The sequence below is a fragment of the Lonchura striata genome, chromosome 4 (genome assembly GCF_046129695.1).
Source record: "Lonchura striata isolate bLonStr1 chromosome 4, bLonStr1.mat, whole genome shotgun sequence".
Classification (NCBI taxonomy): domain Eukaryota; kingdom Metazoa; phylum Chordata; class Aves; order Passeriformes; family Estrildidae; genus Lonchura; species Lonchura striata.
Window position 1 is genome coordinate 9,410,196 of NC_134606.1, and position 27,360 is coordinate 9,437,555.

Here is a 27,360-nt window from a genome sequence, read left to right on the forward strand (position 1 = left end):
ACTCTGGCTTTTACTTCCCTGCTCTATTGCTAAAAAGCAGCAATAGCCCTAACGTCAATATTTTGAAGTATTTAATGCCATACAGCATCTTCATAATTTCTTAGACTCAGTGTTCAGACTGCATGAAAGATTTTAGTTTTCCACTCCAGACCTAATTTGCTGAAGAAAAAAAAACCAACCCCAACCTTTCCCCAGACCAAACCCTTATAAAAATCAGTCTTTTAACTAAGTAAGACTGCATAGCCAATATATTTAGGATTAAAATATACCTGTTTAGCTTAGGAGACACACCTGGAAGACCACAAAGAGCACATCTGTAGAATGCTTTTGACCCTTTGAATATTTAACACCTCACAGTCTCAGAGTGAAGATAAAGCTGCCAAATGTTTTGTCAGAGCTTCTGCTTGACTTTTCCAAATGCCTAGAAGGCTCATGAAGAGGAAAGAATTCCCACCAATTCCTGTGGCTGACACCAAACTCAGCCCAGCAGCCAAAGTGCCCCTCTCAAGCTCGGGAGCAGTTTCAGTGCCCCCACTCAGAGGGGAAGCCTTACACAGAGCAGGGACACACCACAGTAGATGGGGACTGCTACAAGGCACAACTGAGAATTTCAAACTGCTTACCAGCTTCCAGCTGACAACCAAAAGACCAAACTCCTGAGGAAGCTTTTCATGCTATCATAAAAAAAAGTAATTTATGCGGTTTCTAGCTGAACAGTTTTGTTCTCACCCTCTTCTTTACAATATTCATATTCAAGGTAGCTATTCTCTGGGACAGCTGATATTGATAAGCTACCTGAAACTGAAGGCAAAATGGTAATTATCCTTTTTTGTGTGTGATGATTTGATTCTAGCTACAGAATAGTTTCTTTTTTTGGCTAATTAAATTCAGATTTACAATTGATAACTGATGTGTCAAAAGACCTGTTATGACAAGTCCTTAAAAAGAAACAGAGACAAGACAGTGCCTGGGAAGCTTCAAGAAGCTCTATGAGGAAGGGTCTGCCAGCACTCAAACATGTTCAAGCCCTTTGAAGTCCAAATGACCAGACCTTCTATCACACCAGAGCAGCAACATTGCCCAGCTGCTGCAGGACTGAGCAATGGCAAAACTGTCAGACCACTGACTATTGAGCTGAGGTGGGACTACCCAGTCCTAGTCTTGCTTTCCTACTCGTTACTGTGTGTTAAGCATCACAGTTAGTCCCACGTTTGCAATATTAAATCTGACTTTAAATATTGACAATATAATTTGTAAAAGAGCATACCGTGATTCTCATTCAAGAAGATTTCAAACGGAACTACTTTCAGTCTGACATTCCAAAACAGCCGAGTTAAATCTATCAGCTGAGGTTTCCTCATCCTTCATTTTTGTTCATCAGCATCACAAGATATTCCTGTTCATTCTCTTGTTCCAGAAAATGTCCTGTCCCAGAAACATTATCATTGTGTCTCTACCCTTTCTTTACCCCCCTTCCTGAGGAATAAAAAGCAGCTGCAAGTGGTATCAAAAATCGAGATCAAAGTGCCTCTCTCAGCCTCTCTGTGATTCTAATACCCTGCTAGACAAAACCTCTGAAGGTACTGCTAAAGTCAGATAAATAAATAAGAATGCTTTTTAACAGTTTATTTGTGCTGTATAGACTGTGACTAAAACTCCAAACTGAAAGTACTGGTTTATAGCATAAAATAGGAAGTTGGCTCCTTCTTCATTACTTCACTTTCAAGTTCTTGACTTAAAGAGATTTTGTTTTAAAGAAAAAAGTTCATATTGTGCCAAATAGAAAAAAAAAACCAGGAAGCATACTAATCTTCTGAGATTCCTTTAAGGTTTCAGAAGATAATTTTTCCAAAATCAGCAAAGCCAACTGAAAATGAATTTATTTTTTTAAAGTGTGAATGGATTTCAAACGTAGGAATCTCACTAATTTTTGCATGACACAAGTATCTTCCCCACACATACTTAGCATCTGGCATATTTTAACATTTAATACAAGTGCTTTTGCAAACAAAAAAAAGCTGACAATAATCACATATTACTTGCATTACTAGTTACACTGACAGTTAATAAAAGCCTTTTCCTTCAATAAAGTGCTTTTCTCTTTTAAGAAACAAGACTTGACTAACAAAGACAGTTTTGTAATTAGAGACTAAATATAAAGGCTGTGTTTCAAGTCGCCTCTTCCTAGTTTTAGTCCTGCTTCCATTACAAGTTTAATTTGAAAAAAAACTCAAACCAACCAACCACAACCAAAAAAACCCACATCCCAAAAAAAAAAAAACCCAAAAAGCAAACCAAAAAAACCCAGAAAACAGAACAAAGAAAACATTCTAAACCAGTCCAAAACAACCAAGCTTAACTGTTAAATCAGATTAACTGAGAGCATGTAATTTTTTCTTTATGAACAGTAGGTAGAGCATTACGATGTCTCAGGCACTCATTGGCCAAAACACAGATCAAATCTAGGAACACTTGAAAATGGAGGGAGCTTTGGGTTTTGTTTTTGTAAAGAACCCCAGCTCACTCTTAATACAGGTCTTATTTTAGTTTGTCTTTCAGATTGAAATTGAAATGTTAATGTAAAAGGGTATTTATTTTCCTAACAGTTTTCCATGGAAACATTACTGTTTTGTTCAATTCAAACAAACAACTATCACTGAATTTACCAAATATTAAGTGAATACCTGAGCAGTAAACCTAACTCAGATTAGCATCCATCAGTAACTGTGATGCCCTTTGTCCCATTGCAATGTTTCTTTGCAAATACAGTATAAAAAGAAAGCATTAGTATTTACTGGCTCTGTTTGAAGAGCAGATGTTTTTCAAAGTCATGCTGGGCAGTTATCAGTGATTAGACAGACATACAGGATAAATTAAGTGGAAGAAAGTTAAGGATATTACTGTTCCCTTAAGTCAGACAGTTTTGAACAGAATGAGGAATTCTAATCACCCTAAATTATTAAGAACTTCAGATCTGTGGTCAATTCAAAACTTACTGAAAAGATGAATGGATGTACAGCTTTAACAAAGGACTTGTACTTAGGAGTTGATACCATTACTCAATACACACTTTAGCATGTCCTGATGTTACAGACTAATTAAAATGTTACTGTTTAAATTATACTATCATTATGACAGCTGCCTGCAACTATTCAACATAGACCATAGAATGTCCTACCAGGACCATCCCCAAGAGTCATACCATGTGCCTGAGAATTTCTTGAACCCTTGTCAGGCTTGGTGCTGTGACCACCTCCCAGAGGAGATGTTTCAGATGAACCTTCAGATGAACCCAAACCAAAGTACCCCTGATACAACTTCAGGCCATTCACCAAGTCCTGTCACTGTCATGTCACCACAGAGAAGAGTGGTGTCTAAACAGAAGTGTCTGCCCCTCCCCTTCCCCTCACAAGGAAGTTGTAACTGCAGTGGGGTCTCTCCTTGTTCTCCTCTTCTCCAGGCTGAACAGACCAAGTGCTCTCAGCCACTCCTCACACAACTTCCCCTCAAGGCCCCTCACTACTTTTGCTGCCCTCCTTTGAGCACTCTCCTGTAGCTTTTCTATCCTGCACTGGAGGTGAGGCCGCCCAGCCCGAGCAGAGCGGGACAATCCCCTCCCTTGCCGGGCTGGCCATGCTGGGCCTGTGCCCCAGGACAGGGATGTCCCTCCTGGCTGCCGGGGCACTGCTGGCTCAGCTTCCACTTTCCACTGGCCAGGAGCCCCAGGTCCCTTTCCCTGGCACTGCCCTCCAGCCCCTCCTTCCCCAGTCTATCCCTACAGCCAGGGTTGCTCTATTCCAGGTGCAGAATTCTGCACTTGCCCCTGTTGAACTTCACATGGTTGGTGAATGTCAGAATCTCCCTGCAGGGCATCTCTGCCTCTGAGGGAGTCAGCAGCTCCTCCCATTTCAGCGTCTTCAGCAAAACGACTCCGTGTAGCTTCGAGTCCTGTGTCCAAGTCATTGATGAAGCTGTTGAAGAGAACAGGCCCTGAAATGGAGCCTCACTACTGATCTGTCACCAGCTTACAGAAAAGTAACAGAAGGTTTCTGACGTAGAATTTTTGTGTGTGTGATCAGGTTTTAGACTTAGAATTCTGATTATTCATTCAAATGTTCTCATTAAAATAGAACAGAAGTATGCTACGTACAAAAGTGTTGGTTTTATTTTCCTTATGACAAGCTGTGGACTTTCCTAATATACACATTAACTTTTTCAAACTGATTCAATGATGTTTTCTCCTCAAAGGGAACGCATCCAAAAAATGCAATTAAAATCTGCTGAAAAAACATGATTGAGGTGTTTTATATGGCGGTAAGCTTCCTGCTGTAGATAGTCCAAATTAATTCTTCCATTTATTCCTTTTCATTGCTTTCCATTCACCTTCCTGTGTAGCAAGGCTACCAAGAAGCTCTTTCACTTTTCTTTTTCTGGCTGCATCTCTGTAAAACAAACAATCAACATATAAAATATTTCAGAAAAAGTATATTAGAAAAAATAAGTACACTCAGAGAATAATTATGAATTCATAAAAAGCCCCACAATTCTTAAATTTCAACAACACACCTTTTAAATAAAAACATTTTGCATCCTCTTAAACTAGAGAAATGAAACCACAAAGCTGACTTTAAATGATCTCTATTGAAAATGTTTGCTTTTCCTCAAACTGCCCCATTTTGTCTAAATTTAGTATGGTTGATCATTTATGTCAGACTTAGCACACAGTGAAGAAATGAACACAGAGCAGAATAACTCCAACAGCTAAAACAAAGGCTACGTTACCTCTCCATGATTTCTGACAGCTGCATTCTAGCCAGGTATTGGTTATCTTTCCTAATCTCACGAATGGCTCCTTTAAGTTCCCGTTTATGCCTCTGGATCAACTGCTTCCTTTCTTGCTCCTTCTTGCTGCCTGCCTGCTTTCTTCCAAACTCCAAGCTGAAATAGGAATGAATGTGTGAGCACAGAACACCTTATACCCACAACCTTTTCATATTTATAAGAAGAGGTTTTGTATGAAAACTAACTCAGAATTTTAATTCCTGCATATTATATGAGTAAGTTGCAAAATAAGAAGCTGCCCAATGAACATACCAGACTTTCTAACTGCACTTCATCATCATTCCAATGACCACACTTCAATTCCCCATATGCAGCCTGCACTTTGAACAGACTAAAAAAATCTAGACTAGAAGAATGGAAGACATCTGGAGAAAGATGGAACCTCCCCATACATCTTAAGTTTTTGCAGACTTTCTCAGCAGATGCATTTTACAGAAGTTGTCTGATCAATTACTTGGGGATAAGTGTGTATGGCAGAGCAAAGCTGTCCTCTTCGATTATTAGAATAAATAAAAGTAGACACTTTGTGCCCCTGTAGATAACCAATATGGGTAAATAAATCAGCAGCCAATATAAAGCAGATTTCCTGAATCAGAACACTGTTCTATTATGTACAAAAGTAGATTAGTATTTTTCACCATCTTTTACCATTATATACTTCATGTACATATGAACTACTCACTCTTGTTCTTCTGACTTGAGTACTTGACAGAGCATTCAGTAAAGCACCTGACCAGATAATAATCATCTAATCATCTTGAAATTTGTTAATTTACAATTCATTATATGGGCAAGAGCTGACTTTCAGAGCTATTTTTCCTACAAGATAATATTTGCTCTTAAAATTCCTTTCCATTTTTTCCCCCCTGCCTACCACACAAGTAGATGGCCCCTTGTGAATTATAAACAAAATCTAGCAGAAAAACAGTTTTGCTTTGTGCTCTGCTTTCCAAATCCATTCCAGCTTGCCAAAAATCTTACGGTTTAAATGCACCTTTCCTTTGCATTCAGTGTTCTTTACTTACACTTTCACAATTTTAGGAGTATACTGTTTCAATGGCACTGGCTTCTTTTTCTCACATATCAGTGGGGTATAGTGTTTTACTTTGTTCTCCAGCTCTTTCAGAGCACTGTGATACCATTCCTGAAAACGCAGAACAAATTACAATTGTAAAAGCATATCAAAGCCACTATAAATCAAAAGCTATTGTAAACTGAATCAACAGTAATGCTCTCCCCATGTATTTTTTTCCCTCGGTTAAGTCACAGCTACTCATTAGGACACTGCTAACACTGACATGCTGTAATCCAAGTTGGATAATTCTTAAAAGCTTTTGGAAGTCTATTAAAATGTTATCATGAATAATAAGAAAGATCTGCCTGCTGCTAGTTTCATCTAACAGAAGAAGAAGCAAGACTAAAGGCAGTTAAACTCAGGCTCTTCCTTTCATGATAATTTGAAGAATGACTTGGGGCTTTTTATTTTGATGGCAAAAAACATAGGCCATTTGGCTTCATCTAAGTAATAAAACTTTGTTCTCTAAGGATGTTTTATGATGCTCCTTTGAGGAGAAGATGATTTTGCTACATTCAGAAGAGACAGATTAAAAATCTGAATCTCATTTCTAGAAAATAAGGAACTGTCCTAAGGAAGGTATGGACCAGGTACACTTACGTTCATTTTACCTATACAGTCATAAGTTTTACCTCCCCAGTTTAGTACATGTATTTATTTTACCAAGGTCTTACAGATTCACTACAAAAGTACGAGAGCAACCAGATGTCCATATTACTGCTATAAATTATGTCACTCATGGAATGCTATATTATTACAAGCCAAGTGCTGCTCTCTTCATTTAGATAGGCAAGACAGCATATACAATAGAAAAATACCTTTTCTAAATATTCTCCGTGCTTTTGTTTATTTTCCCACAGGAATATCAAAATGCCTGAACATTGTAAAAATTAATGCTTGTACATTTCTTTTGCACACAGATGAAGATCAAAGAATTTATTAATAAAACAAACATATTGATTATTTAAATCCTGAGGAATACATACCTGCATTTTTTCAGGATATTCATTTATTGGCATATGTTGTGTAAGGAGTATTCTGACAGGATGCATTATTTCATGGAATGATGGTAAAGATTCATAGAGAGCTGCACATTTTTTAATAAGGTCAAAACACATGGCTAGACATGATAACCTGTTAATACACAAAAAAATAACAATTTCACATGCAAAAACTGCAGTGGATTTTCAAATAAAATCAACTTAATTAAATTTGGACTGTTAGCAGAATCCATTAAGATTGTTTGGCAGAACCAGTTACAACTAGAAATAGTTGTTAATTCAGACTAAAAATTTGTCTCCTAAGCAAATACCAAAAGAATTCCATCAGCAACAAATCTTTATGTCAGTGCACTGAACACAACAGAACTATCCTCTACTCTTGCTTTTAGTTCTAAAGAGCACTGTCACTGACATGACACAACAGATGATCTGGTATTTTTTCTGTTCTACACTTCTTACATACCTGGTATGATTTATCTCTGTTCTGCTGGTTTCTTTTAATCTAGTCACCATACTCAATGGCACGTTTTGCTTCTCCCAACTTTTCAGATCCTCCTTATCACACACCAATAGCAATTCTAGATTTTTCCCCACTGGTGTAAATGGATGCACTACAGTATAGCCTAAAAAACCAAGAACAACAGTCATTAAACAAGATCATTTCTATGCATTCTTTTCTGAAGAAAACCAGACAACTCATTTTACAGTTTTAAATTTTTCTAAAACAATGGAAAACACTGGAGCATGGGGACATAGGTGAGTGCTCTAGTCACACTGCCCAAGTCACGGAACCCAAAGGCAGAACTTGGATTCTTGAGAGAACCAAGTACTGTCCACTGTAGGTTAGGCTTGAGACTAAGGAACCTGAATGTGCTCAGGTCCCTGGGACCTTAGGCATCTGAGGGTCCTGAGGGAACTAGCAAGATAAAGCTCCTAAACCACTTTCATATTTGAAAAGTTGTAGTTCCCAGTAATTGGAAAAAGGGAAAAACAATCCTCTTTTTTAAAAATGGAAAGAGAAGACATTCAGGAAGCTACAAGTAGATCAGCCTCACCTCCATGCCTAGCAAGATTGTGGAGCAGTTCCTCCTGGAAACCACAACAAAACACATGCAAAACACAGATGTGCTCAGTGACAGACAACGTGGCTTCATTAAGGGCAAATTGTGTCTGACAGGCTTGGTGGCCTTCTATGACAGGATTATAACATTGATGAGTAAGGAAAGAGCAATATATCATACTGGAGACATCATATACCTGGATTTGTACAAAGCATTTGAGACTGTCCTAAACAACTTCCTGGTCTCTAAACTGGAGAGGCATGGATTTGACAGGCGTATGACTCAGTAGAGAAGCAATTACCTGGATGGTCACAGCCACAGTTGTGGCCAATGGCTCCATGTCCAGATGGAGATCAGTTATGAGTAGGGTCCATCAGGGGGTCTGTCCTAGGTCCATTGTTCCTGAACATCTTGGCTGGGGACACAGACAGTGGGATTGAGTGCACCCTCAGCCAGCCTGCAGGTGACCCCAGGGTGAGTGGTGTGCTTGATACCCTACAGGAAAGGGATGCCATCCAGAGGGACTCTGACAGGCTTCAGAGGTGGGACCACAGGAACCTCATGAGGTTCAATAAGACAAACTGTGAGGTCCTGCATGTGAGCTGGGGCAATCCTACACATGGATACAGACTGGGCAATATGAGTGGATTAAGAGCAACGTTGCAGAGAACTCAGGGTATTGGTGGGTGAAAACCTGAATTCTGAACTGACATTGTGCCCCTACAGCCCAGAAAGCCAATGCATCCTGGGCTGCAACAAAAGCTCAGCAAGTTGAGGGAGGGGATTCTTCTCTACTTCACTGTCATGCGATCCCACTCGAAGGAATGTGTTCAGCTCTGAGGTCCCCGGAGAAGAACACTGGCTCAAGAGCATCCAGAAGAGAGTCATGAAGATGACCAGGGCACTTCCCATTTGAGGGAGTTGGGGTTCATCAACCTAGAGAAGATAAGGCCCTGAGGAGTCCTTACAGCAACCTTCCAGTATTTAAATAAGGCCTACAGGAAAGATGGAGAGGAACTCTTTATCAGGAAGAGTAACGATAAGATGAGGGGTAACAGTTTTAAAACTGACAGAGGGTAGATTTACACTAGATGAAAAGAAGAAACTCTTCACTATGAGAGTGGTGAGACACTAGACTACAGGCTACTCAGAGAAGTTGTGGGTGCCCCAGCTCTGGAAGTGTTCAAGACCAGGCTGGCTTTGAGCAACCTGATCTAATGAAGGTATCCCAGCACATGGCAGGGAGGGTTAGAATTAGATGCTCAAGATCCCTTTAAACTCAAACCATTCAGCAATTTTTTGATTCATTCTTTGGATGGGCAAAGTTAAGACATGTAGGTACAAGTTTGCCCTGTGGAAGACAGGATGCACAGTTAAACTGCAGGTTTGGTCCAGGATGGAGCACTGGGTATGCTTAAGAGGACAAGGCAGGTGCAGGACTTTGCGGGTCACAAGCAGAAGGCTTTGGCCAGCAGGTGCTCATGAGGCACAGTGAGCTGGAGCAGGGAGAGCCCACAGCTGCAGCCACTGAGCCTCTCCTGTGAGCCCACAGCAGAGGCCCCAGACACACTGAAAAGTCCTCTCCTACTCCAGCTGAGGGGTTTTAAAACAGGAGGAGCGTGGAACACACAATATATACTGAAGCAGGGCATATGGAAAACACTAAAGAATCCCTATGCACAGATCACAAGCTGATCTGTGAAAATAGTTATACAGCAACATGAAATAAGCATCTGAGGAATTTCTTGGCTAAGGAACAAAATTTGCATTTTCTGTGCTGGACCTTGAGGATCTTTTCCCCCTCTTTGTTTTCCTTATGTCCTGCAAGCTTGCAGTGGAATTGACTTCAAAACTTTTTCAAACTTTAAGTTCAGACTATTTACATGCTCTACAACCTGTACGTGGCTCTTCACAAACAGGCCAGAAGACAGTATATTTAAATAAAGGTTTTTAAGATTTGAAACCCAAAGTTGTAAGAGATCATGACATACACAGACTTTATGCAAGATCAGGAACTAAGATATTTTATGATCTGCTTTACTTGTGAGAGGATAGCCGATCTCATTAACAATTCAATTAGCTAAAGCTATCAACCATGACAATGCCCTCCCACTCCCTCCACCTACAGCTTTTCTTTTTTAAGGTAATAGTTTTTACTGTAAATCTGACTGTATTTCAGTCTCTTAGGAAGCTGCATTCCATATATCTTTCTCATGTGAGAAATTTATGGATCAAGATAATAAAATTAAAACATTAAGAGTTTATTTGCTGACTCTACATAATGTTAAAATTGAACCCTTAGAATTTTTTTTGGTGTGATGGTGCATGAACATTCCAGAGTGATGCATCTCTGCTTATTTTAAAGAATTCTCTGTTGATAGCTTAACCATCACAACTACCAGAGAAACTTCCACCATGAATATTTAAAAACACAACTGGATACCTTGGGAACTTCAAAACATCAACACTGACTGGAAAGTTCTTAAAGAGAACACTCAGCCTCTTAAGTATCTTTTACTGAGCTTTTCCTCACTGCTAACAGAAAGCAAAACCATGCAAATTTAACTAGTGCAAAATCATTAACAGAAATACAAAGAAATATTTTAAATAAAATAACAACTGATCAGTGATTACCACTAAAAATTTTTCAAGTTTCTTATCTAATTTTGCAGAATCCTGTATTTTAGCTTTATCAAAACCCTCTGTAGATCAAATATTCTTAATATACACAAGGGAAAGAATACTTTTAGTACTACATAACCCACCCACTCCATAACCTCTTCCCACCTCCTTCTAAGGGTTCAGCTGTTCGTGTTCTGAGAATCCAGGGCTTAGCTTTGATGCAGCCCAGCTGTGTAACCTTGGCTCACACTTCAGAGGAAACTGCTAAGCTGTGAGAAGCAGCTGGGGAATGGTCTGTAGAGTACAGCCATGCCAGATAATAAAGGTGAAACTGCAGTGATAGGTTTGTTGAGAAAAGGGATCAGTAGTAGCTCAAAAAATTCAAATTCTAAAAAAAAAAAAAAAGGCAGCATGGAAAGGCAAAAAAGTCCTGAAGGGAAAGCAAGGGAGCTGCCTACTGAAGTACTGGAATACTGACAGAAGCTAAACCTTCCTCACCTGATGACTATCACCTCAGACTGATGACTATTTAGAGGACAGACTCTTAAGGATCTAATCAAGAGTGACAAACATACTAATACACAGTGTGTAGTTCATTAAATCCCAGATATCTTGTGAGTTTATCAAATAATTCAAATTTTCACTTGAAAATTTTCACTCCTGTATGCTGTGCCCAGACAGAGATATTAACACATAAATTAGTTACTATGTTCTGACAAAACTCCTCAAAAGTAAATTATTGTCACTGAATTGGTGAACAAAAAGAGCCTCAGAACCAGAACAACTTTAAAGATCAAGACTAATAAAAGAAAAAAAAACTAAAGAGAGATTGGCAAAATAAAAAAATTTGCTACCATAGGGATCACACTGTTGTCCGTGCAAATTGTTATATTTACACACTTATGTTACTAGTCCTGCTTGTGGGGATAGCTGCTTTCTATTACACTATTACAAATCCATGTCAAATAAAGGAAGCTTATTTGATATATGCTTTGTGATACAGGTCTCTCGTTTTGCTCTCATTTAGCAGATATGGCTATTAGCTGAAGATTAAGGGCATCTGCAGCATGAGCTGCTGCCTCGCTGTGAGCTTGCAGGGCACTCATCAGGAATCCATTAGCAACTCTGAGTTTCAGAACAGTCCAATCACACAGTCTGTTTAGAACAACAACACTGCAAAAATACTGCACTGTGGCCAACATGAGTTCATTTCCTTTAATAACTTCAGTCCTTTCTTTCCTGCCAACACCACGAGAAGATCTAGTTCATAACAAGATGCCCAAGAATCAAGGTTGTGTTTGGCTGAACTTGCTGATGATTTTGGTCTTTTGTTAAAAAACAATGAAATCAGTGTGAAATATTTGTATTTAAAATTTTTAAAAGATTAACCCCAATACTAAAATGGACTCTAAATGAAATCCTCATTTACTCTAAACAAACTCACCCTGGGCCTGGTTTTTTGGTAGAGAGATGTGAAGCACTCCAAGAAGGAAATTGATGAGTTCTGGTACAAATCTTCTGGAGAGAGATACATATTCCAGGAACAAACAGCATATAAATAACCCTTTAATAACATCTTGCAATGTTGCAATGCGACACTAAAAGAAATAAAAAGAAAAAAACTTCCTAATTGAAAGTCGATACATCACAAATACAGAATCTCCCAAAAGATGAATTATTAACTACATTGTAAGCATTTGAAGTCTAAAATTACAGCCTTTGATCTTTGATGAGAACCACACTGGCTTTCCCTGGTCCTCAACTGAAGAGTATCTGCAGAACTGAGTAACAGATTTATCAGAACTCATTTAGCCACTAGAAGGTGCTAAACCACAAACTATAAACCCTTCAGAATTGAATTAGTGAAATAGAAGGCTCTGAGCAACTTGGCAGCAATTGAGCAATTAGCTCAAGACTTTTGAAACATATAAACAGGACATTAGGATAGAAAAATAAGGATATATTTTAACTCAATGCACTGCATTAGGAACATTTTCAAGGAAAACAAATACTGCCAATTTTTAAGTAAATAACCTCTCTTAAGTATGAAGAAATGCAATATATGGAAAAGAAACCACTAATGAATGACTTCAGCTTGTATTCAGTCTGTTCCATTAGTCCCATGTAATTTACCATAGAAGGAATTATTTTGTGACAGCTTGAAAAATTGAAGAGATATAGCTTTGTGAGTGGGACTATAGCCTGCAAAGGTGTTTTCCTCTTCACCCTTTCTTCCAGTTACTATCTGTGGCTATACCAAACACAAAGCTGCCTTTGCAAGTACATTTCCCCTACATATATTAATGCTAACATCCATATTTGGAGTCTGAAGAAGAAATAATATTTGTGAAGATATATTCAGAGGTACAACATCACAGACATACCTTAGTAAGTAGCTGACTCATGTACATAAAAGCAGGTGTTACAACTGGGTGCCAGAAGTCAGAAGTTGGAAACAGTAGAGATACAATTTTCAAATAAATAAGCTGATTGCACAAAAAACAGAATAAGGCAAAATATAGTTAAGACATTATTCCCAGGATCTTTACTTTATACATATGTAACTTTTGAATGAATAACTGCCACATAGTAGTCAAAAATACTACAATATACATATTTTTGCAAAATCCAGTATGATACACGACCTATTTATTAAGACAATTGTTGAAGTGAGATGAGAAAAAGGCATATCTATTATGAGATATCCATTATAGGTCTAACACTGGATTGAGGTAGTTGAAAGAACAACTAACAAGGAACTCGGCCTCCCAATCCCATTTACTCGGTGAGAACCTCTGATCCCCTTCAGCTCACCACAGCCACATACTCTCACACCACAAACACAGGAGCACGTGGCCACACAGGACCTGTGACACCTTTCAACCAGTCCTCAACACAGACCATGAAGTGACCAGAATCCTCAGGCACTGGCACACCAACAAACTGTTGCAGTCAAAAGAACTAAGCAGTGATTAGGTACACTTTTATTGAAGGGGACTTGAGTGACCTGTCAAGATCATATGGAAATTAAACATCAGATGCAATGTAATTATGAAAATTATTTAAGTGGATATTTGCACAGTAAAGCAGATGGAAGTTTAATTGCTTCCTTTCTGTTCCTCCTTGATTGTGAACAAATACTCTCCGTAAGTGTTTTGGTTACTAAATGTTCTGAACTGAAGGCTAAGATAACAGTAGGCACATGAAAAGCCTACTAAGACAGCTGATCTATGGAATATTCATTCAAACAAGTGCTTTGAGAATACAAAGTAATATAATGCCACCATAAAAGATAATGATGGCCTGCAACCTGGCAAAGTCCAGTGAAGGGACTGAAAGCTAGAAGTGTGACTGATGTTATAAGGGTGACAGTGACAAATTAAAAATAAAGTTAAAAGCTCTCGACAATACATTTCCTGCAAACCCCAAATATCCTGAATATAGACTTTTCAAAACAACCCAATATATCTTCCAAGCTGTATGAACTTCAGTCTATTTTCCTTCAATAGTCTAATTATTCCATTAGGCAGGAGCAATTCATCAAGCTGACAGAAAACAAGTAGCTCCTTCTGAATTAGCTTTATGTTTTGCCTTTGAAACTTCACTATGATTTAAAAAATACTCATTTTCCGTACACTCCCTTCTTTAATTCTCCAACAGCCATTTGCTTAGACGCTGTAAAAAGCATCTGTTCACATTTAGCATGGCAAGTGAAAATACGGTGTTACCAATACAACAAGGAAAGGAATTCTTTCCAAGTCACTGATTTGGCTATTATCATATATAAAGTACTAAGAAATGTTGTATTTTCATATCCATAATAATATTTTCTTAGTTTGTTTTTGTTTAGGCTTTGTTATGATTGGGTGGTTTTTGTTTTTTTTAACCCAAGAGATATTGCACTACTGTGGAGTATATTTTCTAAACATTTGTACTTAACACAATTAAAGAAGTCCAAATGTAACTGATAACATAACTTATTCCTAAAACTACCAATTTAAGTTTCATTAGGAAAACAATGTTCTGCTATGAAGACTGGAGAGATAATTTTAAGATCTTTTTCCCCTATTAATTCCACAGTTACACTTCTATTCTGAAGAATGTGTGTATTGTTTGTTTCTTAGGGGTGGGGTTTTTTTGTTGTTGAGGGAGTTTTTGTTACAACTTATCTCCAGAAAGGCAATTTAAAATATTGAAAAGCCTAGAAAGTCATAGATGCTAATAATTCACTACATAATGTCATTTGCACTTATTAACACTCTGTGCTAATGCAAAGAGATTATCCCAGCAATATGGATTTTTTACCGTGTCTAAACCTGGAAATGTTGCACGGCCTTTGACTTCAATTACTTCTTCCAGATCATGTGCAGCGTCTCGAAGGATGAACTTGATACTGTCACTGGCTGCCTCAGGAAACATCTGGCAAAGATTGTACAATGGCCTATTAACAAGAAACTTAAGTCATAATCAAGTTACACCACTGATGTTAATAAAAAATTGATTTTTAAGCACCCATAGCAAGATTTCTTGTGTTCCATCTATATTGTAACAATAACAAATTGCCTGTAACAAATGTTTCTTTTTTAGAATATAAATTATTACTGTAATACTTTAGTTTACAGAGACATGTATTTTTCATTCTGCCTTGTGAGAATCCCTGAGTTGTAGATTTCTAAATCTTAGATGAAAAAAAAAATTTAAACTTTAAAATACACTCCTAAATTATTTGCTATGGTTATGACGTATCCTTCTGAATCTCTTAACTGTAGATATTACTTCAGTGAAGTATGCTGGCTTACACTAGACAGCCCACTATTCTAAACACTCTTAAGCAATATTAAACAACATGTAAGGCAGCAATGTGGTTAGCAAAATTATTATTGCAAACAAGGAAAAAAAAAAAACCCAAAGTTAGATCAGCTCCTGGCCTGTGCTTAGTGCCTACAGGCATATGCAGTCTGGAGCCTGAATCAGTTTGGTCTCCCAGCATTTTCAGTGAAATTTGTCTGCAGAGATATTAATATATCCCAGTTCTAAAAGACAATCAAAACATATTTCCCTTTGGTACAAACCATGTATGACAGTATCAACGGGTCAGAGCTCTTCCTGATGATTGTAATAGAGCAACGAATGCTAACACTGCACGAAACAGATTTCTTAAAACTTACTGACTTTAGCATGGAAGAAAAAACATATGCTGAAAACTACATAAAAATAACTTATTGAAAGAAACCTGCCTATCCTGGAAAATCAAGATAAGAAGACTAATTTTGTTTGGAGGGGACCTTTGAAGATGATCTGATGCAGCCCCCTGGTCAAAGCATGGCTAACTTCAAAGGTGGATGAGGTTGCTCATAGCTTTGTTAAGTTTTCTCCATCTTCACAGCTTCTCTGGGAAACTAATTTTAATGTTCAGTACTTTTTCTGAGAATTTTTTTTCTTTAAATCTAATTGCAATTTACCTTGTTGCAGCCCTTGCCCACTGACTCTTGTCCTTTGCTGTATACCTCTGAGACAAACTTGACTCTCTCCTCACAGCCTAACTGCATGGAGTCAGGTATTTGAAGACAATGCCAAACTGACAACTTCCTGCAAAGTGTTTAGTTGGAACTTCCATGTGAGCTTACTGTAACACGTTGATTCCATTTTCATCTAGCTCCCTGAGTGAATTCACAGAACTAAAGCTCATAGAAAAATAGAGATTGCAACAGAAACTGCACAGTCAGTGCAAAGTTTAAAATCCTTTAACAGCTGTCTAAATAACCTCCTAGACAGGAGTTTCATACATATATAGTATTACTTATCCACTACCCACAAAAAGCATCTTGCAGATTAAAAAACACATTCTGAGGTTTTGAAAATCTCTTGGTACAATTAATAAATCAATTAACACATGAAACAAAGTTAAAACACATAGGCTGAGAGTTGCTAGCTGCCAACAAGTTCAACAGGATATTTGAAATAAGCAACAAGCTAAATGCTTTACTCTAGGCAGCTTTTCTCTTTAAATGCTGAATGAGCAAAAGTCCATTTATTACTTACAGGACCAGTTTGTCAATTGTTCTAAGCTCTGGTAAATCCATAGTTGCTAACTCTCCAATATATTCCAAAAGGAAGCCAAACAATTTCTGTAAGAAATATGTTAAAATTATTAAGTTTTTCTTCATTGTACAAATTCTTAAGCAGTGATACAGACTTAGAAAATGAAGATCATCATGTTAATTCTACTGTTACTCACAACACAGAAGCATGTATATTTTATATTGCTCCCTAAATGCTTACTAAAACTTACTCTGGAATTAAAAGTTATTTTAAACATAAACCAAAACATACTTCCAACTTTGCTTTGTTTCCCACTGCAAGGCTTGGATGATTGCATTTCTGAATCCTCTCCAGTACAATAAGCTGTTGTTCCATTGTTCTTCCAGCCAATAAAGACTTAAATGTCTTGTAGGACTCAGGAACTAGAGAAAATAAAACAAAACATTGACCACAAAAGTCTCAAATTTCACATCTTTAATTCAAGTGAATGTGTAACAAAATTTCATCTGAAAATGCTATTGTTCAGAAAAAAGGAAACCATAGATGTTTTAAATAATTACCTTTTAAACACTAATAATCTACTACTATACACATGTAGCATTATTTCTGTGAACACAAGTCAGAAAATAACATGTTTTTCAATGCTTAAAACTCAAGTCATCCTGTATTTACCATATATGCTGAGCAGCACAACTCTGTTGACACAAAGCAGAATTAAACCTAAACACACATTCAACCAAAAATTTACCATAATACAATTACCTTTATGTTTAATTCACACCTAATTCGCTTTTGTGTGAAGAACATTAAGAAAAGGACAATATGGCTAACAAATAGGAGATTATTTTAAAAAAACCACCAAAAACCCAACAACCCTGGCATATATTTAGTTTTTTACAGAAGTCAACATGCTAGAAGACATCCTAGCTAATTGTGTTTTTCTGAGTTATTTTAATATGTCTGTTTTCTGGTTAAAGCAAATCCTGAATGCAATTCAAAAGGCTTTGAGCAGTAAGTCATCTTCTTTGCATGGAAAAACACAAGCACTTAAGGAAGTTGTTTGAAAGGTTGTTTAAATCTTGCAACAGATACTTTGTTACAGAAATCTACACTAGGACAATAGTCAGATGAATTATGTGCTTAATATGAATGAATGTTTTGTGTACTACTTGAAACATGTCTCCTCCTTCCTGCTAGGCATGGACCCAAGACCAGTCAAACTCTGAGTGTCTCTACAATAACTCAATGTTACATCACAGGGATTAACCTTCAGAATCCTGTCTCTCCAAGCATCTTCTGACAAAAATGTCAGTCCAAACACCAGATAAACTTTAAGTATAGATCACAAAATACTGTTCTGGCTTCTCTTAGTCAAAACAGTAGCACTTTGAATTGGATAAGCTGGTTGCCTCAAGAAAAGAGCACAGGTATTTTTATTTTACTCCCATTTTTATCTTCCAATTCTGTTGCTGCTCAGAGGCACAGAAACTGTTCTGGGATGAAACAGATCTGGTTCCTACTTCTCCAAACATGGTTAGGTTTGCTCACTAAGAACAGCCGCTACTGGCTGCTCTTCAAATAGAAGACAACTATGAAGCAAAATTTCATGAATGAATGCAAGACCTACAGGGCATGGGTTGTTACAAACCCCCTGACAACAAGGGATCTCTGCATCAGGCCTTTGCTTACCAGAAAATGTATAGGGAAGCTCCGATTTGGCAGCTTCTCTCTTTGGATCTAGTTTCTCCACATTCTCTGATTCATTTTCATTTGCCTTGTGTTTCTTATCTCCTTTATTCTCTGCAGCTTCTCCTTCACTCTCAAGATCAGATTCAAGATCAGAGTGGCCATCTGCAGCATCATCCTCCTCATCTTCACTTGCAGATTCTTCCTGACTTTCTTCTTCATTCTCATTATCTTCTTCCTCTCCTTCCTCCTCTTCTTCTTCCTCTTTCTCCTCCTCATTTCCAATATTTATTTTTCCATCCTGTCCATAGAGAAAACAGTTTAAAACACTGATAAAGTGGCAGCACTTCAACACAATCACCATGCAAAGCCGTCTTAAATATGCATCAAGAGAATTTGAGCCTTGCTACCCTGACCAGGCAGTGAGTGCCAGCAGTGCCGGCCAATAGAAGATATTAGGGATAGAACATACATATAGATATAAAAAAGTAGGGTATTTTCAAGGGGCTGTAAGAAATTGGAAGAATATGAGGAATAAAAGAAACCACACAGAAGGAAAACTAGCAGATGATAAAAAAAAAAAGACTTCAACGTTCTTTGTATAAAAAATATATTCCTTCCATGTGTTAAAATAGCATATCAGATACGTATTTGGCTCCATCCTGATTTTGTTAATCATCAGTTTAATTTCACATTTACAACTGGTATTCTCCCCTTCAGGGAGACCTGCAGTTCCCTTGTTACTTGTGTATGAGAAGACAGAATCAGCACACACGTGCTCCATAGTCAGGGGGACTGGCAATATCAACTTTAAGGTTATGTTGCTCTGCCACCTTAACCAAAGATATGTCAGAAATCTACTCATCTTCAGACTGAAATTCAGTGGAAGCTGTATCAATATAGTGAATATTAAAAAACAAACAAACCAACTAGAAATGCCAAAGAGCCTCCTATTCAATCCAGCAGGCCAGTGCTAGAGAAGGCTACTCTAATAGCAAGAATACAGTCAGAAGACTCAACACTTGTAAGACCACACAGAACACAGCACCCAGTTTTGGGCCTTCAAATACAATAAACGTATTGATAAACTGCAGCAAGTTCGGCAGAAAGCCACCAAGACTGGGGGCTGGGGTACCTGCTCTGTGAGGAGAGGCAGACCTGGGCTTATTTAGCCTGGATATTAAAAAAAAATCTTCACAGTAAGGGCAGTCAGTGCACATCTCTCTGAGCAGCCTCCATTCTTGGAGATTTTCCAAGAACAGACTGGATCTGAGTAAACTGGTGATTTCATAGCTGACCCTGCTCTGAGCATGTGGTTGAACTAAATGTCTCTACAGAGTTCATTTGCCAGCTGTTTCTCCTAATCTTCTTTACAGACCTCTGAAAACTCATAAATTTCAAACCTTACCTTGTAGGACAATAAACGTCTGTCATCTTTATCCAGGATAAAGCCATCAGCTAGATCATCAGCTGACATGTGGCTGGGTCTCTTTTTATTTGCCTCTTCATCTATTCCACGCATTCGACGTAATCGATCTGCCTGTGTTTCACAAGAAATATCACACACAGATGTGAGGCATCTGGATCAATAGAACTACACCAAAACTGAAGATCTCTCAAATACTACAGCTAGGGAAACAAGGGAAAAACACTTAATCTGGGTTACTCAAATTAGTGAAAAGAAAAAGCCCAGCAACTTGAGAAATTACAGGCAAAACCTGACATTATCTTTCTTTTTATAGGGAGTACAGTCTGATAAGAGCACAGTCAATTGGATTAGCTTATTTAAAAGGCTTTAAATAAGCTAAAATATTAGCTTATTTAAAAGGCTTTCTGGGTTAACCAGAAGCATTGTCTTCTCTTATTTTAAATTTTATCTCTTTTGCTCATCTTTACTAGAAAACAAAAGCTTTTAAAGTATTTCGGGGCTCTGCAGTGTTTATCTGCTTCGTGTGTGTGTAATAAGCTTGTAATGAACACAACCACATCCTAAGATTTTTGGGATACAGACTGAGCATCAAATTCTAAGATGGTAAAAGTAGAAAAGAGAAAAAGAATCTCTGTTCTGCTATTAGATACTGAGCTACTCTGATGTAATCTGAAGGTACTGAATTCCCAGTCTTAAATATGTTCTTGGCATACTAAAACAAAAAGAAAAAAAAAGTGAAAACAATAATAATTTACCAAGTTATTCCATCTTCCCATAAGGCTCAGTGCTCCACATTAACAGAAATAGCATACAACATTTCCCAAGACATTCATATCCCTCTGCAAAGCAAAGCTATGCACATACTACCACTGAAAGGCTCTTGCAACAGCAGAAGAAAACAATACATGACTTGCCTAGTGTATTAAATCAACTGCTGTGCAACGTGATACTCCACTAACTTAGAAGCACCTCTCAACTCTGAATAATTTAAAACATTTAAAGGCAAATCAAAGTAATGTTACATTTTTACTGAAGAAAGATTGACTCATTTAATAAACCTCCACAGTTACATACTAGGCCTATGGGGTTTTTTTGGCTGTTTTAATATCAGATTACAAATACAAACAGAAGATTTCCTGAATTCACCCTCTGACGAACTGCAGTTTAGTACAGCCACTTACAATCCAAGGTCAAGGAATGAACTTAATCAGTCACTCCCAAAAGACAGGCCCCAAACAATCTCAGCCATAAATGGTATACCTCAAGCTTCTGGAGTCGGGCCTGCTCCTCTTTGGCCAATTCTTCTTCTGTCTTCAGCCTTTCTGAAGGTTTTGCTTTCATCTCAAATCCAAGTTCTCGAACAATCATATCGTATTCATCAGGCTAAAGAAATATTTATGTAATTGTTTATTATCTTAAGTTTCATTATTCTGCTTTGCAGCCATCCCTCTGCCAGACCAACAGCTAAGAAATCAGACTGTTAAGATAAAAGAAAAGGTCTGCTTCCAAAGCAAGCTGCAAAAACACTCAACGCAGAATTAAGATAAGGAAGAATGGTAAGAATAGTTGAAGAGAAATTATTCTTCTGGAATTTCCCCCTTCCTTACTTAAGTTACTCACAACTGAAAAAATTAAAAAGATAACTTAAATAATAACTGGATCACTTATTACTTTAAAACCCCTTCAAAATACTGTTTATTAACAAAACACAGCCAGAATTAATAAATTAATAAATTTATAATTTATATGCCACTTTACACTGTCACATGAGATAAACCTTTGCTAGTTCCACTACATAGAAATCTAGCTTAAAAAAATAAAAAGGGATGCTGATATTCAATGAGCTTCAACATGCTACAGAGCAACTTAAACCCAAAAATCAATACATCAAAAGATGAACTTTTGGTTCAGTATCTTTTCTATTGTACTTTGAGATCAGTTTTAATGAAAGACTGAACTAATTAACCGATGTTATAAAATCTGGATTCTACTGCAAAACAATAAATAGGAATTCACAATGTTCTGCAAAAAAACCCAGAAGAAAAAAAAAAACTCAATAGAATGCCTATTCTTACACTTAAAAGTTTATTTCTCTTAGTACAGAATACAAATGGTAGAAAAAGCATGAGACCATATGATATCTATTCAAAATGAAATTATTTTCATTCCCTTTTTGAAAGGGACAGAACTCAATTTCAACAAGGAAATGTCTATTGTCAAGGACTAGTTGTTTTATCAAAGAAACACTTCCAAAGGCACTCAGAATAAGTCAGTGTTCCAAACAATTTTAATTCTTCAAGAAAATTTATTTGTCCTACAAATAAGCTGTAGTCAAGAGTGTTGTTCAGTCTGCAATCTCACTCTCACTTGATAACTAAAGAAAAGCAATAACTAATTAAAATTAGAGAAATCACACAAAACCCTATATTCCTCCAACTGATAAGACTGTTCCAGAACTGCAGCACTCCTTCAATGTGAATAGCAGCAAACATTTTGTTTTATGAAGTGGTAACTTGGCCTTATAGTTCAGCCACTACAAGTCAAAACTACAAGTTACTAGAACCAAAGAAATTAGACTAGTGAAAATCTCACCTTGGGTTTCTCTACTTCTTTGTCCTTCCTCTCTGACTTTGGGGTTTTGCGGGCAATAAGGGTTTGGATTTCCTTCCAGTCTTTGTCAAGTTTTTCTGTCAGTTCTAAGGCACTTTCTCTCCGAGTTTGCCTCTCTTGCTAGAAAAAATAAAACAAAACCAAATGCAGCAGTTATGTTCAGATGAACGTGGCATAGCATTTACAACTTAAAACCAAAACTATATTTAACAAACTAATTATTTAAAATATTTAACATTTTGCAGCTGCAAATGTTCTTTGTAGAAGAAGTATAGAGCTATGCTGAATGGTACAAGGGTTGCAATCAGAAAGCAGGTGTGAACACAAGGGGAGATACACAAGTTCTATATAAAATGCCTACCAAGTCAGACTTTATTCAAGGAGCTTGGACTCCTCTCAAACAACTTCCTCCTTTGTTTTGCTATGCCACTATTATACAGTAATGTATTTGTAGAATAGAATGATAGTATAGCTATTGAAAGACACCTTCTTAATCATGTATGTTCATTTATACTTCAGGGCTAAAAACTCACCTTTTCTTGTTTAGATTTGGCTATCATCTCTTCGATGAGTTCCTTCCTAGACTTAGGTTTTTCCTCTTCTTCATCTTGCTGCTCACTTGATACTTTTTTACGAAGGAGGCCTCCCCCTCCGAAGTGAGCAGCAGTTAATTCAGCTAGGAAAAAAAAACCAGGATGTGAATCTTTCAAATCCACACATGTGACAGCAAGAGTGCTGTTGGTGGGACAGTATCTCCCTATTCTTTGAGAATGGGATCAATTTTAACTATTGAACCAATCATACATTAGTCCTATCCCTATGAGAATGGCCATAATTTACACTGACACATAATTTACACTGACACATACTTGGTATGAGGTAGGATCATGTTTTTTTCCCTGCATTTATTCAACAGGTAGGTCCAAAGATGCAAGAAAGCAACCAGAAAACTCATTTGATTCTGGTCAAAGAGCTCAAAATCCAGGTACCTGTTTATGCTGAAAAGCCCACAGAATAAAGAAGCTTGCCAGTAGTATGTCCCACTTAACCCCTGCTAAAATCCAGAGAGCTGGTCTGTGTGTGACTAAGAAGTAATCAAATCTGGTTTAAACATTCCAGCCAAGAACATGATAGCTCTCTCACTGAGAGACAGTACTGAACAAATGATGCAAATTTACAGTGAAACACCAGCTGGCACTTCTTACCTGAAAGTGTTCCTCTTTCTTCTGTGTCACTATCACTATCAACAATATCATTTAGTTTTTCAATTTCTGCCAAGGATTGGCCATAGTGAGTCAATTCCTCATCTTCATTAAGATTATAGATATTCTTCTTTCCATAATTTTGCTAAGAATAGTAGAACAAACCAATGAAATATTAGAAGAGCTTTAGTTCCCAGACAACAAAATAACACAGCCTTTAGTTTCAGTGCTAATTGAGGACATTCTTATTCCAGTGTTTTGCTGGAACAAGAGCACTGTCAGATCAACATTTTAATTCAAATACATTTTGAGTGAGAGAGCGTCATGTCTCTCTTACACTAATGTACAAATGGACTAACTCTGAAAACCTAGGGAAGCTGAAGTTTTATCTATGTATCAGTAACATCAATTTTTAACTGCTGCATTTCAGGACTAATGAAACAGACTTCAACCTATAAAAATGACACTACTTAATTCTGGAGACCGAGTCTGATGAGGCAGAGAGGATAGTACTGCACATTCAATTCACAGTACAGAATGACAGCAAGTTACAGAGTTATACTCAGCTACTGAATACACTTGATAGTTACCACCTTTTCCTAATTTAACTCCTAAAAAAAAAGCAGTTAAAGAAAACCAATTAATCAATGAATCTCCTTATAACTAGCTTTTTTGCACGTCACTGCTCAAAGAAACCTCTGCTTCAAACAGTTGTCTGGCAAAACCAAAACGATTTAATGAAAAAATTTCTATTTCCACAAAAAAATTCCTTTATTGTAGGTTCCAAACCTATAAAATCAAAAATAAAGCATTACCCTGCAAAACCCTCTATTTAAGGGTGGCGCTCCCAACCTAAAAATTCAACTGTGCCTTGTGGTTTTGTGTTTGGCTTTCTTTTGTTTGTTTTTTTTTTTTAATTGTTTACCTGTCTTTCCAGAGTGAATCGTCTGATCATCTTTTCCTCAGGACTGATTTTGGTGCTATATTCACCAAAACGTTTATCTTTAAACACATTTGTTTTTTCTCTTTCTTTATATTCTTTCAGTAATGTTTGATTGCGCTAGAAGGAAAAAAAAAACAAAAGGGGATAAAATTAAAAGAACAGAGAGCAACTACTTCCAAAGCCCACGTAACAGACTCCAGAGTATCCTGTCAACATAATAATCTTTACATTGTCATCATATCATAAACAATAATTTACCAGAATGCAATGAAAGCAAAGGAAAAGTTAACATGAAGAAAAGATGGGAACCTCATACAATGCATTCAGATTAAGTTCTCTTATAAGCACCCAAGTGAAGACAAAATGTTACACCGTATCTCACCTTTATTTTTTCACATACAAAACCTGTACATTTACACTGCAGAATTCTGATACATCTCAAGCTTAGTAAACTAAGAATAACATATTAAAGAAAGCAAAAAAAGCCAGCAAAAGTCAGCTGAACTTTTTTTGGTCATTTCATCTAAGACATAAAAGCCTTGAGTGGATTCACACATCTAGCCCTGTGCCTGTTGAGCATGGGGAAGTCAAGCATCAAGTCAGTAAACAGAAGCTTATCACACACCTGTACAAGGGACTTACTATACTATGTGCTCTATTTTTGGGACAGGTAAGGAGAGAGGTTTACTTTCCAATGCCAGTGACCTAATTCATGACAACTATCTGATTTATCTTATTATAAAATAAAAGCCCAAATCCTAAAATGTACTGTACAACATTCATGAAGTTTTCTAAAATCTTGACTAATAGTAACAAAATCTGAAAGCTAATTTATAATTTCATACTGAAAAAATATATATAGTTTCTAAAAAAAAAAAAAGTTGGCTGTGTCTGTTGGCTGTGATATTTCTGAATACCCATTTTTATTTAAAGCACATCAACTAATTCCTACAGAAAAATACTGTGCCATTCATATTACCAGAACCTCACAAAGTGCTGCACTAAAGGAAAAGGCTGGGATTCCTACTCTAGACCTCTGCAGCCTCACTGGGCATTCACACTGTTCATATGCTGCTGTAAATGATACTAAAACTCAGGTTTCATCTAATATTGGGCCAGTTCTACCTTCTATTTACTTCTTACAGTGACCACTATATATATTTATAATGTAAAATATGTGTATATTTATGTAAAATATGAACATTTTACATTAGTGTATAATGTTCATATACACTGCCTCTAGCTGAGACACTGTATATGAACATTAACACCTCTTAATACATTGGGTATCAAAAAGCATTTTTGTGCTTTTTTTTTTTTTTTTGTGCTCAATTGCTTGATTACTTCTCCTACTGAAAAAAAATACTTAATGCATCACCTTTCACAATACATGTAACATGATAAAATATCTTTGTTTTCACTGCATTTGCCCTTCCAGTAAGTGCTTTAAATTCTGTTCAACAACAGCATGTACGTAACATGTCAAAGAATCTCAGGACTTTCAAACTACCTTTTTTTTCATCTTTAACTTAACCTGTGCAGATTTAAACTTTGCTGGTTTGTGTGAAGTGACAAGACCACTAAAATTCCTGTGTTTCACCCAAGAATAAAGTAGGCTGCTGGAATCCCAGTATGACACACTTTTCCTTATGCATAACAGATTTTGGTCAGGTAGCTACTGATGGCAGTAGAGAAAGAAAAAGAGGCATTCTGAAAATGGTACAAGGCTTGAAGATAAAAAATTTACTCTTAAATTGTATGGTCGACAGCAAGCAAGGGATCATTACATCCCAATGCACTTCTACAACACTATTCAGCCTGTGCACAAAAAATCACCTGTATTTGTTCTCCAGATCAACAGTATTTTCTTTGTAGCTATACATTTCTCACTGTATCCCGACCTGAGCGCCCATTCAATCCTTCACTATTATACCAACGTTACAACATTATCAAGAAGTTTTACATCCTGTAAGGACCAGAACCGACCAATGTAATGAACACTGACTCTGGTCCACTACTTACTCGCTGACAGCACGTGCCATGGTATTCTGGTCCGGGGTAACTCGAGAAGAGAACCATTGCCAGCAGGCAGTAGGGAAGAGCTGTACTACTGAACGCTGTGGGTTGCACTGGCCGGAGCCTTGCCCGGCTCTGCATCCCCCCGACACGCAGCGGGGACCGGCCATTCCTCCTGGGGCAACAGAGCTGGTCGCTTATCCCACCTGAGAGAGCTCCAGCCCTATCATCCCCCCACATCAACGCACCTTCCTCCCTGCTTTGGATGCCCTCTTACCTTCTGGATGGCCTTGGAGCGTGAGACACCCGGCAGCCCCACATCGTTTTTGGTCTTCCTCCCCAGAATGTCAAACTTCTGCCTGTTGACTTTCACCTCAAAGGGGTTGCTCTTGACCACGGCCATCGCCGACTTCACGGGGCCCTTTGCCGTGGAGAGCACTGACACCTTTTTCTTCCGCTTCGCCGCCTTCCCCATGTCTGCTCCGGATGCCCGCGGGGCCGCGGAGCGGAGGCAGCGGCTCGGCCCTCACTGCGCGGGGCCAAGACTGGAGGTGCGGACGGGGCAAGGCAAAATGGCGCCGAGGGGGCGCAAAACCCCCCGAATTCCCCCTTGGCCTGACCCCTACCCTCCTTCACAGCTCCGTGAGAGCCGGAAGAGCGTGGAGCGGAGGAGGAGAGAGAAAACAGAGAAGGGAGCAGCCCGGCCGCCGCGCCAACCAGCCCGCCGTACCCGGCACCACCACACGCGCACCGGCAGCTCGCCACCTCTCGCGAGAGCCTCGCCAGTACCGCGATACTTACCGCTCTGCTCCCCGCCCGCTTTGGGACGAG

General features: G+C 38.0%; 1 protein-coding gene across 1 annotated transcript; it reads right to left on the bottom strand.

Annotated features, from left to right (window-relative positions):
* Positions 1 to 1,862: 1,862 nt before the first annotated feature.
* NOP14 (NOP14 nucleolar protein) lies at positions 1,863 to 27,301 on the bottom strand. Its single transcript, XM_021550683.3, has 18 exons — positions 26,807 to 27,301; positions 24,496 to 24,630; positions 23,574 to 23,715; positions 22,902 to 23,044; positions 22,351 to 22,488; positions 21,019 to 21,141; positions 19,738 to 19,869; positions 18,333 to 18,630; positions 16,935 to 17,065; positions 16,644 to 16,729; positions 14,907 to 15,042; positions 12,986 to 13,087; positions 12,046 to 12,199; positions 7,382 to 7,541; positions 6,904 to 7,051; positions 5,868 to 5,986; positions 4,783 to 4,938; positions 1,863 to 4,442 (listed from the first exon to the last, which is right to left on the bottom strand). The coding sequence occupies exons 1-18, from the start codon at positions 27,002 to 27,004 to the stop codon at positions 4,343 to 4,345; spliced, it is 2,601 nt and encodes an 866-aa protein (XP_021406358.2). The 5' UTR covers positions 27,005 to 27,301; the 3' UTR covers positions 1,863 to 4,342.
* Between the last annotated feature and the right edge of the window lie 59 nt (positions 27,302 to 27,360).

Coding starts and splice junctions, on each gene's coding strand:
- NOP14 (XM_021550683.3), bottom strand. CDS start 27,004: ATGGGGAAGGCGGCGAAGCGGAAGAAAAAGGTGTCAGTGCTCTCCACG. Junction 16,730..16,934: donor GAAACAAAGCAAAGTTGGAA/GTATGTTTTGGT, acceptor TATTTCTTACAG/AAATTGTTTGGCTTCCTTTT. Junction 12,200..12,985: donor TGAGTCAGCTACTTACTAAG/GTATGTCTGTGA, acceptor TATTTCTTTTAG/TGTCGCATTGCAACATTGCA.